At 61.8% G+C, this 12,934-nt stretch overlaps 10 protein-coding genes across 10 annotated transcripts; 4 read left to right on the top strand and 6 right to left on the bottom strand.

The window, feature by feature from the left end:
* Positions 1-49: 49 nt before the first annotated feature.
* OSTLU_27655 (predicted protein) lies at positions 50-2,581 on the bottom strand (the record flags this gene model as incomplete). The annotated part of the gene is made up of 1 exon (XM_001421490.1): positions 50-2,581. One exon carries the CDS (start codon positions 2,579-2,581, stop codon positions 50-52), a length of 2,532 nt encoding a protein of 843 aa, XP_001421527.1.
* A 143-nt stretch (positions 2,582-2,724) lies between these two features.
* HMGB3503 (predicted protein) lies at positions 2,725-4,311 on the bottom strand. The gene is made up of 2 exons (XM_001421491.1): positions 4,292-4,311; positions 2,725-3,899 (listed from the first exon to the last, which is right to left on the bottom strand). The coding sequence occupies exon 2, from the start codon at positions 3,874-3,876 to the stop codon at positions 2,860-2,862; it is 1,017 nt and encodes a 338-aa protein (XP_001421528.1). The 5' UTR covers positions 3,877-3,899; positions 4,292-4,311; the 3' UTR covers positions 2,725-2,859.
* Positions 4,312-5,008: 697 nt separating this feature from the next.
* OSTLU_8975 (predicted protein) lies at positions 5,009-5,272 on the top strand (the record flags this gene model as incomplete). The annotated part of the gene is made up of 1 exon (XM_001421318.1): positions 5,009-5,272. A coding segment is annotated over one exon (264 nt), but the record flags the coding sequence as incomplete, so codon positions are not given.
* Positions 5,273-5,640: 368 nt separating this feature from the next.
* OSTLU_27658 (predicted protein) lies at positions 5,641-5,856 on the top strand (the record flags this gene model as incomplete). Its single annotated transcript, XM_001421319.1, has 1 exon — positions 5,641-5,856. One exon carries the CDS (start codon positions 5,641-5,643, stop codon positions 5,854-5,856), a length of 216 nt encoding a protein of 71 aa, XP_001421356.1.
* A 174-nt stretch (positions 5,857-6,030) lies between these two features.
* On the bottom strand, positions 6,031-6,708 carry OSTLU_27659 (predicted protein; the record flags this gene model as incomplete). The annotated part of the gene is made up of 1 exon (XM_001421492.1): positions 6,031-6,708. One exon carries the CDS (start codon positions 6,706-6,708, stop codon positions 6,031-6,033), a length of 678 nt encoding a protein of 225 aa, XP_001421529.1.
* A 192-nt stretch (positions 6,709-6,900) lies between these two features.
* On the top strand, positions 6,901-7,919 carry OSTLU_27660 (predicted protein). The gene has a single exon (XM_001421320.1). The coding sequence runs from the start codon at positions 7,016-7,018 to the stop codon at positions 7,874-7,876; it is 861 nt and encodes a 286-aa protein (XP_001421357.1). The 5' UTR covers positions 6,901-7,015; the 3' UTR covers positions 7,877-7,919.
* Positions 7,920-8,104: 185 nt separating this feature from the next.
* On the top strand, positions 8,105-8,794 carry OSTLU_27661 (predicted protein; the record flags this gene model as incomplete). The annotated part of the gene is made up of 2 exons (XM_001421321.1): positions 8,105-8,249; positions 8,349-8,794. The coding sequence occupies 2 exons, from the start codon at positions 8,105-8,107 to the stop codon at positions 8,792-8,794; spliced, it is 591 nt and encodes a 196-aa protein (XP_001421358.1).
* A 30-nt stretch (positions 8,795-8,824) lies between these two features.
* Positions 8,825-10,162, bottom strand: OSTLU_89214 (predicted protein; the record flags this gene model as incomplete). The annotated part of the gene is made up of 1 exon (XM_001421493.1): positions 8,825-10,162. One exon carries the CDS (start codon positions 10,160-10,162, stop codon positions 8,825-8,827), a length of 1,338 nt encoding a protein of 445 aa, XP_001421530.1.
* A 185-nt stretch (positions 10,163-10,347) lies between these two features.
* On the bottom strand, positions 10,348-11,280 carry OSTLU_43254 (predicted protein; the record flags this gene model as incomplete). Its single annotated transcript, XM_001421494.1, has 1 exon — positions 10,348-11,280. One exon carries the CDS (start codon positions 11,278-11,280, stop codon positions 10,348-10,350), a length of 933 nt encoding a protein of 310 aa, XP_001421531.1.
* A 256-nt stretch (positions 11,281-11,536) lies between these two features.
* On the bottom strand, positions 11,537-12,748 carry OSTLU_18224 (predicted protein; the record flags this gene model as incomplete). Its single annotated transcript, XM_001421495.1, has 1 exon — positions 11,537-12,748. The coding sequence occupies one exon, from the start codon at positions 12,746-12,748 to the stop codon at positions 11,537-11,539; it is 1,212 nt and encodes a 403-aa protein (XP_001421532.1).
* Between the last annotated feature and the right edge of the window lie 186 nt (positions 12,749-12,934).

The following is a 12,934-nucleotide window of genomic DNA, read 5'->3' on the forward strand; positions in this document are numbered from 1 at the left end:
ATACCCAATTACAATAAACGAGATTTTGTATACGACATATATCTGTACTTTACGAAAATTCGCCGCGAGCTCTGAGCGCGGCGTACACTCGCGCTCGCGCCGCGCGGAGGGGTTCCATCTCCGCCGCAAATCGAGCGCTGTACGCGCGCTTATCTTCGCTAGATGTCGAATCATCGCGCATGTACTCCGCGCGCGCACTCTGAAGCTCGCTTATCTTTGTCTCGATCGCGTCGTATGCTTCAGACGACGCCGTCTCACCGTCGCGCAAGGACAAGTCTACGTACGTCGCCGAGCGTCGGCTCGGATCGTACACTTGTCCAGGAGCCTCGCCCAGGGTCAACGCTTTATAAATCGGTTTGTCTCCCGCGGAGGCACCGAGATATGTGCCGTGAACGCCAGTCCAACTCGGTGCGACCTCGCTCGTGTTTTCCTTTTCGTCCCACCAAGTCTTGACGTCTCGCGACGTGTAGACGCCGCCGAGCGAACGGTTCGCCGTTTGATCAACGTCGACTTCATTATGTTCGGTCTGCTCCACTTCGTCGTCCTCGTCATCATCGCTGTCATCATGTGTACTCCGTGCAACGCGCCAGACGCTCACTCGACCGCCTTCGTCACCGATGACGACCATCCACGGTGACGCGGCGGTCAGGCGCTCGCCCGATCGAAGCGAGATCGGCGTTGGACTCCACGCCACGTGCGTCACCGCGCCGTCGCCGCTCGCGCGCCAACTGGATGTTGCTTCTAATGTATCGCTATCGTGTACGCGCAAAAAACCATCCCGTGTGACGACAGCGACGAGGCCACCCATCGGAGAATGCGCCACTTTGACCACGGCGCCCGAGCGCACGACGTCTACGCCTCGCATCGTCGCGATGACGCCTGAATGATCGCTGTTTTCCAAGAGAGGTTTCCCAGCCCCGCTCGGGGACGCTCGAATGGACCACACACGCAACACACCGTCATCGCAACCCGTCACGGCGACGTTACGCGAACCAGGATGAGGATGCCAGGAGAAGGACGAGATTCGGCTCGAGTGTGCGTCGTACCACTTACACAAGCGTCCGCTCACGGAGCTCCACACGAGAAGTCTGTTCAGAGATCTCGACGCGCCTTTCAACGCGGACATTGCCGTCGACGTGACGACGAGACGACCGCAGGAGAGGTAGTTCACGTCGATGATGGCGCCTGATTTCCAGCGAAGCGTGTGCAGGCACTCGCCCGCCGTCTCCGTCGCTTCTGCGACGAGATCCCACACTCGTCCATCGCCATCGAGAGAGCCGCTGGTGAGCTGCGCGCGACCACGCGTTGGATGAAACGCTAAACACGTTATCTCGCGTTTATGCGCGTTCAGTCCGGCAGGGATGACCAGCTCTAGCGTGGCGTGCGCGACGTCCCAGACGCAAATCGAGCCGTCACTCGCGCCCGCGGCAACGAACTCACCGGTACGATCAAAGTCGATCGCGGTCACGTTGACAGACTGAGAGAATCCAACAAGTGCGTTTGTCGACGCCACTGACGCGCTTGGGGCGCCTCGTTCGGTTAAATTAAATGTCCAAATACTCACGAAACCGTTCACGCCGGCGACGACGAGCTCGCCGTCGCCTTCTGGCGACCATTTCAACTCACTCACCGCGTGAGGTAACTTTGTCGAGTACAAGCACTCACCTTGAGGAACGCTAAATAACTTCAAGTTGTTATCCTCACCGATTGTGGCGACGTACGCGTTCGTCGTTTCCGCGCCGCCGCGCTCAATATTCGTCGAAGAAGGCTTCATCGCCAGACCGATAACGGGACCTCGATGCGCTTGCATGGACGCTACTCTGTCTTCGCGAAGCATCTTCGCCTCCACCCGCGCCAAACCCCCTATCAAAACGCTTGAGAACTCTTCGTCGTCATCGCTTGAGGTCGCTCGATCGACGCATTCGCGATAAAGCTCGGCGGCGCGGGACCACGCGCCGAGCGCCTCGAGCGCGCGTCCCTTCAAAATCCAAGGAGGAAACCACAGAGCGCGAACGCCGATGGCGCGATCGGCATCATCACACGCTTCTCGCCAGCGATCGAGTTTGGCGTACGCCATCCCTCGAGCGTGGTACAACTCGGCGTATTCCGCCGTTCCGTCCACTTTCGCGTACGCCGCCGCCGCCGTGTAACATTCAATCGCCTTCTCATACTCCCCAGCCTCGTACCGCGCGTCACCGATCGCCTTCAAATCTCCACCCATCGTGATCGAAGCGCCGTCTTCGCCTTGGCGTATCTCCAACGCGACCTCGACCTCGACCTCGTCTCTTCGGCGCGCGTCTCGCTCGCGCGTCTCGTCTCCCCTCGTCCCCGACCCGAATGCCGCGGTCCCCATCGTCGCCAACGCCGCGCGTTCGCGCTCAAACTTTGTCGTTATCGTTTCGTACGCGCGCTGTATCGCGCGGAACGCCTCGACGTCGCCCCCGGGCTTATCCGGGTGGTGCGCTCGTGCGAGCGTTTTATACGCAGCCTTCACATCGCGTTCGGACGCGCCTACGTCGAGACGGAGCGCGCTGAACGCGCTCGCGAGCGCTCGGCGCGCGCGTCGACGATTGTCCGACATCACGCGCGCGACCGGTCGCCTTCGCGCGCGCCGAGGGCGTCGTGGTGTGCTCGGCGTGCTCGATGAAAAAAAGCGTTTCTGCCAGACGGACGTTTTTTGAGCTCGAGACTCGGGGAGTGAATAAAAATGGAATTAGGGTCGATTTGTGTTATTAAAAGCGAGTCGAGTCGGTCGTCGAGAGTTTCCGTGGAGTTTCGTTCCATCGTCTTCCGTGATCGCGGTTTTCGCGAGATGAAGAAGTGCGTGGACGAGTGACGAGCGAGCTGGCGTTCGCGCGACTAGCGCATGAACGTCGCCGCCATGTCGTAGCCCAGAACAGCGTTCATGAAAGCTCGGTGATCCGGGACGAAGTTCGTCATCTTACGGTTATCGACGAAGTTTCTGAACGCCTCCATGACTTTGTCCGGAGCGCTGCCGTAGACGTCCTGGACGGCGCGCCACGCGTTATCGCTCGGAGCGACGGCGAGCACGGCGCTGCGCATCTTAGCCATGGTGACGTTGTCCGCCTCCTTGTGCACAACCTTCTTCGGAACCGCCTTCGAGGACGGACCACCGAACGGTCGCGCCTTGCCCGGCGACAGTTGAGCGCTCTTTTCCTTCTTCTTGTCCTCCTTGAGTTGCGCGGCGGCGATCTTGGTGGCTTCCCACGCGCGCTTCTCGTCGAGCAAACGCTGACGCTTGGCTTCACGAGCGGCGAGGGCGATGGCCTTTTGTTCAGCTTTGTACGCATCACGCTTGATGGCGTACGCCTGCGCTTCCTTCTCCGCCATGTCGTCGTACTTTTTGCGTTGCTGCGGCGTGCAAGCCTTCCACGCCGCGCCGAGCTGCGCGGCTTGATCGCGGAAAGACACGGCGTCGGGCGTGTTCGCCTTCGGTCTGAACGTCTTGTCGCGATATTCTTGCGCCCAAATGATGTAACTCGAACGGTTCTTGCGCGGGGCGTTCTTGTCCTTTTTGCGACGCTTGCGGTTACCATCCTTGTCGAATCGCAACGGCGGCTCCTCCTTCTCATCCGGAAGCGGCACGTAGTTCTGCATCTCGCGGTAGTATCGCGCCTTATCCTCGTCGGAAACGCGTTGACACTCATCTCGCTCGCTCTGCGTCACCGTCTTCCACTTCCCCGCGAGCTCCTTGGTCACGTCCGTGACGCTCCACGACGGATTCTTCTTTTGCGTCGCGTCTCTGTGCTTGTTCAAAAACACCAAATACGCCGACATCGCCCGCTTCGGCTTGTCCTTGTCCCGACGTTTCTTTCGCGGTTTCTTTTCCAACGTCTGCATCCCGACCGTCACCATCGTTCGCGTTCGTTCGCGCGCGTCTGCGTTCCCCTGCGCGCGTCGCGCGCGTCTTCGTCAGTCCCTCGCGCTTCAAAAAACCGTTTCAAACCGACATTCGTCCGTTGGCGCCCGCACCGATCCTCTCTCGCGCGCGACGCCGCGCGACGCCGCGACGCCCGTCGTCGCGCGTCCGCGCGTCCACCGTCGTCGTCCTCGTCCTCGTCGCCCTCGTCGTCGTCGTCGCGCGCCGTCGTCCCGCGCGTCGTCGTCGTCGTCGTCGTCGCCCCGTCGTCGTCGCGATTCGCGCCCGTCGGCGTCGCGATTCGCGTCGTCGCCGATCGTCGTCGCGATTCGCGTCGTCGTCGTCGTCGCGCGCGACGCCCCGCGTCGCCCGCGACGCCGAAGCGCGTCTCGAGCGTCGTCGCGAACGCACCGTAGTTAACGCCCCTCGCGCCGCGGTGTGCGCCCGCGCGCGCGTCGCGCAGGCGCGATCGCGCCTAGGTCGAACCGCGGCTCGACAGCGCGAAAAAACGCGTACTCTGCGCGATCGACGGGGCGATCGATCGATCGCGCGATCGACGCGCGATCGACGGACCGTCGATCGATCGACGGGGGCGATCGACGGGTCATCGATCGATCGACAACGCCAGCGATCGACCCATTCGATCGAACGCGCGCGACGAGCGGCGCGTCGCGGCACTTCGCGACGACGACGACGACGACGATGTCGCATCAGGATTGGAAGGAGATCACGATCGGGAAACGGGCGACGAGCGGGACGTCGGGGACGAGCGCGAGGGCGATGAAGGACCCGAAGGCGGTCGCCGCGGTGCGCGAACGACGCGAACGCGCGAACGACGCGCGAATGAATGCGTGCGCGCGCGAATGAATGAATGAGTGCGCGAACGAACGGACGGACGACGCGCGACGCGCGCGATGGACGACGCGGTAAAACGGGAAAACATCGCGCGCGAAAAGGCGGGAGACTGACGACGCGGCGAACGGGGCGCGCACGACGCAGGCGTTGCGCGCGGGCGTCGCGGTGGACACGGTGAGAAAGGGTAAGCGGACGCGCGCGAAGACGACGCGACGCGAAAACGACGCGACGCGAGCGCGAAAGCGAGAAAAGATCGACTGACGGTGTCGCGCGCGCGTCGTAGACTCGGGGGCGGGACGAAACGCGCTGAAACTCGAACTCGACGATGAAAACTTGACGCACAAGACGGTGAGCGCCGACGTGAAGAAGGCCATCTTGCAGGGACGGTTGGCGAAGAAGCTCACGCAGGCGCAGTTGGCGCAACAGATCAACGAAAAGCCGCAAATCGTGCAAGAGTATGAATCCGGCAAGGCGATTCCGAATCAGCAAATTCTGGGCAAGCTCGAGCGCATTCTCGGCGTGAAGCTTCGAGGCAAGGGCGTGGGGAAAAAGTAGTCGACCGTCGCGCGCGACGAGCGCGACTCGAATCGCCATCATCGCCACGCGGTAAAGTAGCAGACTCATCGCGTTCCGCGCTATTTTGTCAATCCAATCGAGGCATCACCTCACGTCGCGTCGCGTCGCGCTCGTCGTTCGCGCGTCGTCGTCGACGCCGCGTCCGTCCCGCGCGGGGCGCCGCGCCCGCACTTCGCGACGCCGTCGAGCGCGCGCGAGAACGACGCCGCCGACGCCATCGCGGCGCGCGCGGCCGATCCATCGCACGCTTCTCCTCCGCGCCGAGTCGCGCCGCGCCCGAACGAGAAGGCGACGCGTCGCACGACGACTCGACTGGACTCGATCCGAGAATGCGAGTGAAACCGCACGCGCACGCGTTCGATCGCGCGTTCTACGCCAAACTCGCGGGCGTGTCGTTCGTCATCGGCGCGGCGTTCGAAGCCTTCATGTTGAAGACGGATTTTTACGCCAAAGTCGTGCACATCGAAGCCGAGCGCAGATTCCTCGCCGAGCAAAGGCGCGAAGGCGAGGGCTCGCGCGACGTCGGGTCGCGGTCCGCGTCGTGAACTATATCTCTATCTCTAGTGCTAGCCTAAGCTTTAGAAGCGCGCGTTGTGTACTTTAGTTGTACGTCTAGTCGTCTCAAAGGCGTCGAGCGTCTCGGTCGAGCGTCTCGGTCGAGCGTCGCGTCTCGGTCGAGCGTCGCGTCGCGGACGTCGAACGCGTTCGTCGATTCTCGCTCACTCGGGTCCTAAATCCATGTCCGAGCACACGCGCTTGGGCGCGCGTCCACCGACCGCGAGCTCGCGCTCGAATTCTCGAGTGAGACCGACGACGTTCGCCCGCGCCTCGGCGACGTGCTCGACGCGGCGTTTACGACTCTCCGTCGCCGAAGCGAACGCCATCGACGAAAACGCGTCGACGCGCCGCGCGTCGTCCCCGCGTCCCGACGCCGTCGTCTCCGCGCGCATCGCCGCCGACCCCATCGCCTCTCGCGCGCACTCCACGAACTCATCGAACAAACTCGGCCACGCCTCGTTTTCGTCGTACCATCGCAAATCGCCGCCGAGCGCTCGCGCGCGTCTCACGAATTGATACGCCTGCGACCACGCGTCCGCGGTGATCACCGTCACATCGCGTCGATCGCGCACGTACGACACGAACGCATCCACCACATCGTTCGCGTTCGCGCGCGCGCCTCCCTCGCCGTCGTCCATCGCGTCTCGCGTCGTCGCGTCTCGCTCCCGCGCGAACGTCTCCCGCCAACACGCCGTCGCCGCCTCCCTCGAGCAATGTCTCGCCCCTCGCTCGCGCATCACGGCGTAACAAAACTCATACCTCGCCTCCGCGTCGTCGTCGCCCGTTTCCACGCACTCGACGCATCGCGCGACGCGTTCGTCGATCGTCGGCGCTCGCATCGCGAAATCCGTCCCGTCGCTCACCCATCTCGCGGCGTCCCGGCGCCGCGAGTCGCGCGGGGACGTCGACGCGCGCGGCGCGCGCGCGAGCATCGTCGCGTACGCGCGATAGTCGGACCGCGCGGACGCCATGCGTCATTCGTCGCCGACGAATGACGCACGGCGAATGACGAACGACGCGCGGCACTCGTCGACGCTCGCGCGCGCGATGACGCGCGAGGACCGCGCCGAGCGCGGTGGTGCGTCGAGCGGCGACCGCGCGACGCGACGCGACGCGACGACGGCGCAGCGGCTGACGTTTCTCGCCATGGCGCCGGTGTTCGCGCTGTCGTTTCAACTCTCGATCTTCGCGTCGACCGACGGCGCGCGCGTCGATCGACGCGCGCGACGATCGCCCGGATTCGAGTGGGGCAAGTTCATGACGCGGAGCGTCGCGAACGCGCGGTTCAAGCTCGCGCCCGGGAGCGGGACGCTGGCGAGGGAGAAGCGAAGGACGGTGTGGTTGTGCAACCATCGCGCGTGGAGCGACTTCTTCCTGGACATTTATCTCACCGAAGGACGCGCGTTCACGATGAGCCGAATGCTCGTCGCGTACGCGTTTCCGCTGTTCATGGTGCCGGCGATGGTGTGCGGGGTGGTGTTCGGATTTAAACGCGACGCGGGGGATAAGGAGAAATTAAACGCCGCGCTCGACGCGCACTTTGACGCCTTCGGCGGCGAATTCGCGGGCATGGTGTGTTACCCGGAAGGCACGCGAAACGTGAGAGAAAACTCGATGCCGTTGAAGCGTGGGATGCTGAGGTACGCGCACTCGCGGAAGATGGCGGTGCAGTGCGTGTGCACGGCGAGGAAAGAGCGGGTGTTTAGTTCGCATTTGACGTGCGCCGAGCGCGGGTTGGCGTTGCCGGTGTATTTCGCCGAGGTCATTCACGCCGAGGATTACCCAGATTTCGAGGACTTTTACAACGAGATTCGCTCGAGATGGGACAACGCGTGGAGCGCGGCGAACGGGGTGAGCGCGGCGGAGGCGGAATCGCTTCCGGATTACACGCCTCGAGAGCACGTCGTTCGGTGCACGCCTCGTCACGACGCCGTCATCGTGTCGAGCGCTCTGCTCACCGTCCTCGGCGTCGCCTTGACTTGGCGCGCGTGTTCGAAATTGTTGTAGCGCAGCGCGTCGCCTCGCGCGCTCGCGCCGTCGTCGCTCGCGCGTAGCGGTTTTCATCGTCAAAGTCTCGTCGCGCCGCGTTCCAACCGCCGCGTTCGCCCGCGCGCGCCGCACTCGCCCGCGCGCGCACCGACGTCCTCGTCGTCGCGCGCGAGCGTCATGACGACAACGACGGACGACGCGTTCGTCTCTAAAACCACGCAAGAGCTGTTGAACGCGCGCGAGGCGATGGAGATTGAAATGCAAGCCATCGCGAGTCGACTCACCGCGCCGAACGCGCCGGGCCTGCGCGGCGCTCTGACCGATGCCGATGGGTTCCCGATCGCTGGATGCGATTTATACGCCGTTCGCGCCGATCGAGGGCGGTACGACGGTGCGTGAGAAGACGCGCCGCGTCGACGCGCGCGCGCGCGGCGAAACGCGACGACGATTCGACTGACGTTTACGCGCGTGCGGACTCGCTGAACGATAGTGCTTCGGAACGATTATAAACGAATCATGACCGAGTTGGAATCTCGCGTGATTCGGGGAATGCAAGGAGACGGGGAGGTGATGAAGGGCGTCGGGGCGCCGACGCCGACGCCGACGCCGACGGAGGACGCGGCGCCGACGGAGAACGACGTCGGAAGGGCGTTCATGGTGATCGATGAAATCATGGACGGATGTCCCGGGGAAGTCGATGGACTGCGCGTGGGTGATCGCGTGTGCGCCGTAGGAAACGTGACGTGGGGATTCGAGGACCCGAGCGCGTCTCCGCCGGCGGAGGTGTTGCGAAACGCCACGCAGACGTTTGCGGATAATGAGAATTCTGTCGTTCGGGTCGTGGTGTTGCGTCGAGGTGAGCGCGTAGCAGTAGAAGTGACTCCGCGCGCGTGGTCGGGTCGAGGTTTAGTCGGATGTCACATGCGTTCGGTGTGACAGGTAGTGTACACGCCGAATGAAATTGAATTAATAACCACGTTTGCGCTGCATCCGCAAGTGTTCTTTACGTTCCTCGGGAGTCATTTCGCGCAAATCCTTCTTTTTCTTTTTCTTCTTTTCGGTCGAATCCGTTGTTCCTTCTTTCTTCTTCTTCTTCGTCTTTTGCATCGTCACGTCGTCTTCGTCCCACGTCCCCGCGTTCAAGCCCGTCCCCGCATCATTTTTCAATAAAGCTTTGAACGCCGCGCTACCGCATGGCCCTTTGCGTTTCAAATCCTTGTTCTCGAACACGCCTATCAATCCCGTGCGCTTTGTTGGATCCTTCTCCTCTTCGTGCGTCGCCACTGCGCCGTCGCCATCTAATACTTTTCCTTTGTTCTTTGCCACGAAGAGTTCCACAAAGCTACGTTCGCTTTCACCGCCGCCGCCGTCGTCATCCTTTTCACCGTCTCGTCCCTTCACGCTATCCTTTACTTTCTTCCTCTTCTTCGATTTTTCTTCCGGATCGATATCGTCGAGCTCATCGTCGCTCGTCGCGTCCGCTCGTTCCGGCGGTCGCCCTCGCGCGTCTCGAGGCTTCCTGCCGTCTAGTAATTTCAACCCGGGGCACATGCGCGTGATCTTCTCCGCGTACTCTGGATCGTTTGCGATCGGGCACCCACGCAGTGTCAACTGTTCCAGACGATTGAGCTCGCGCAGCGCGCTCAAATCGCCCCAATCCGAAATCTTATTGTACCCGACGTCTAATATCCGCAAATTCGGCGTCTTCGCCACGCACGGCGGAATCGTCTTCAACTCGTTGTGCGCCACGCGCAACTCTCTTAACCCCCTGGATGACTGCAACGCATCTATTCCGAGCTTGGACAGGGCGTTTTTCGACAGATTCACCTTGCGAAGCGCCGGACTTTCGCTCAACGCGTCGCCGACGTCCCGCAGCTCGCACTCGGCGCACGCCAACGTGTTCAATTCCTTCAACCCACGCACGTGATCGATATCTCGCAGACCGCACTCTTTCGCGATAAGAGCCGCCAGTGCGTGCATGTTTTCTACCCCGCGCAGCGTGCGCAAGCCGTCGTTTCCGCTCACATTCAGCGTGCGAATCCGAGGACAGTTTTGTCCCAGCGCCGCCAAGGCGTCCGACTTTAACACGTTATTCGCGCACGAGAACCACGTCAGCGACGTCGATCGCACGCCCGACAAGTCGCTCAACGCATTTTCGCTCACGTCGAGCTTTTTAATCGCCCCGGAAGTCGTTTCCGCGCGCGCCAGGACGTCGTCTTCGACGGCGTTCAGGGAGCAAGCTTTGAGCGCGCACGCGTCGCCGATGGTTCGCGCGCTCGCGAGCTCGGGCGTGAGCGTCTTCATGTCGAGAAGACGCCAAATGCGCTCGCGTCGAGCGTTCGCCGCGAGCGCTTCGCGTTTCGAGGCGCGTGGGACACTGAGGATTGGCGTCGCCGCGCTCGCGGTGGTTTACACTTCGCCTACTGTTCGTACATGTTGAATCGTTTTCGTTTCGTCTGGAGTCGTTTGGTGGACTCGAACACAATTTTCTATGACCCCATCGCGTCTGCGTCCTCGTCATCGCTCTCGTCGTCGTCGCTATCGACGACGAGCGGGTGTCGAAGCGTGTCGGCTTCTTCGGCGCGCGCGCTCGCGTCGCCGTCCTCATCCGCGAAAGAAGCCGCGCGAGCGCGCTTCGGTGGTAACTTTCGAAGAACGTATAGCACCAACGCGCTCGGTAAGATCTCCACCGCGACGTAATACGCTACGTTCATCGTTTTTGACGCGTACACATCGACGGCGTATTTCGCCTCTCCCCCCGTCGCGAGGAACAAAACCACACAGCGCACCGCGAACGCGGTGACGCACACCGCGGTGACGCTCCCGATTTCGCGTATTTTCTTCGCCCGCGTCGTCAGGCCTTCTGGAAACTCTCGAAGCATGACGTACAACTTTGAGCCGTAAAACGCGAATGCGAGCGCGACGCTCGCGCTCGCAAACGCCAGCGTCCCCGAAGACGCTCGCTCGAGCGCATCACCGCGCCACTTTTCCTTCCCAAACGCCATCAAAGACCAAATCCCAAGTTCGGTCGCGTACGCGACTACGTTGACTGCGTAAAACGTCGTCCGCGCGCGTCTCGTCCTCGCCGCTTCGCCGCGCGCCGCGTGATAGATGTCGCTCCAGAACAACACCAATCCAGCGTACGTGGACAAAAAAACCAAACCCGGGCCATCGTTCACGATTGCGTTGATGGTGTGCGTCTTTTCGATCGCGCTTCGACCGAAGAACGCGCACGCGCGCGCGGTAGAGGTGAAAAGATTCGCCAGGTGAAACATCTGTTGCGTGGTGAAGAAACCGACGTGTTTCGGCGTGCGTCGTGCGATTCTGTACACCTGCACGACGCAAGTCAACGCAATGAGTCCATAGAGCGACGCGAGGACGTCGTACGCGTCCGGGATCGACGCCGCGGTGGTCGTCGACATGACGGTGTCCTTTTGACTCCGAAAATCTCGGAGGGCGACTGTGCGGCGCGGCGCGCTTCGCGAGCGCGAACCAAACGGTGATTGATATTGTGATTCATGATTAACAACTCAACAAAGACATTTTAAACTCTAGAAACAAAAGTTGGACGATAATAGTGTCACGTGTGATGACGCCGATACGAGCGTCGCTAAGAGCAATGGTGGACCGCGAAGATGTCGCGTCGCCTAGGAAGAACATACGGGGATATCACAAACATCAGTCGCTTCCGCCGGTCATGCCAGCCAAATTGAGCGAGCTTGGCTCTTGACCGAACGGAATCCAGCAACAGATGTTGTTGCGGTGGGCGATGCTTTCAGCGCCGGCGTAACCGACTATTTCGTAGAATTCATCCGCTGACTTGCCGATGAAGGTTTCGATTTCCTCCGACGAGTAGTTGGTGATAGCGCGGCCAAGATCGCGCTCGTCGCCAGTTTCGGAATCGATAGTCAAGATTCTCACGCCGTCTTCCGCGACAAAGTCGCCGCGGCAGGCGACGATGCCCGTAGAGAAGAGCGACTTATTGGTTTCCATGGCGCGCGCCGCGTTGGCGTTGACGACCAAGTCGCCCGAAGGCGGAAGCAACAAGATCCAGCGCTTTCGCCCGCGCAGAGGCCGAGGCATGGCGAGGAAGAGCGTGCCGACCGACTTCTGGTGTAAAATGATATCCGAAAGGTCCGGCAACGCGTTGGCGTGCATGACGACGGTGTTGCATCCGCTCGCTGCGGCGAGACGCGCGGCGGAGAGCTTGGTCGCCATCCCGCCCGTGCCCAAACCACTCGCCCCGGCGTCGTCGGTGGAGACTTCCAAATCGTCGATATTTTCAACCACAGAGATTCTCGTCGCGTCCGGGTTCGTGTTCGGGTTCGCGGTGTATAAACCATCGACGTCGGTGAGCAAGAACAAGTAATCGGCGTCGACGAGCGCCGCCACGTGCGCGCTCAGCGTATCGTTGTCCCCAAACTTCGTGTGCTGCACCGCCACCGTATCGTTTTCATTCACGATTGGAATAATATCTTGCGCCAGCAACGACCGAAACGTGCTCTGCGCGTTCATATACTGTTGCCTATCCATGATGTTATCGAGCGAGATGAGCACCTGCGCCACGGGCTGCCCGACGCTTTGAAAAAAATCATCATACATTCGCATGAGGCGCACCATCCCGACCGCCGCCATAGCTTGTTTTCCCGCTAAATCCTGCGGTTTCTTCTTATTCAGCACCTGACATCCCACGCCGACGGCCCCGCTCGTGACCACCACGCACCGCATCCCTCGTCGCTGCAGCTCGCAGCACGTCTCCGCGAGCATCCCGAAATTCGACAGGTGCAGGTGTCCGCTCGTCCCCCCTTTCAGCAGCGACGACGTCCCGACTTTCACCACCACGATCGGCGCTTGATTCGCGCCCGCGGGCGAGTTCGGTCGCGGCACCATGCCGCCGCCATCGAGCGCGATCGCGTCGAGGTCGCGTCGAACGGCGTCGCCGTGCGCGTCGCTGGGCGCGCGGAGTTCGCGTCGCGCGCGCAGATCGACCGCGGCGTCGTTTCCATTCTCACTGCGTTCGAACGGCATCGCGAGACGACCGCGACGTCGCGCGACGCGACGCGATTTGACGTCGTG

Source organism: Ostreococcus lucimarinus, chromosome 14 (genome assembly GCF_000092065.1).
Source record: "Ostreococcus lucimarinus CCE9901 chromosome 14, complete sequence".
In the NCBI taxonomy this organism is placed as follows: domain Eukaryota; kingdom Viridiplantae; phylum Chlorophyta; class Mamiellophyceae; order Mamiellales; family Bathycoccaceae; genus Ostreococcus; species Ostreococcus sp. 'lucimarinus'.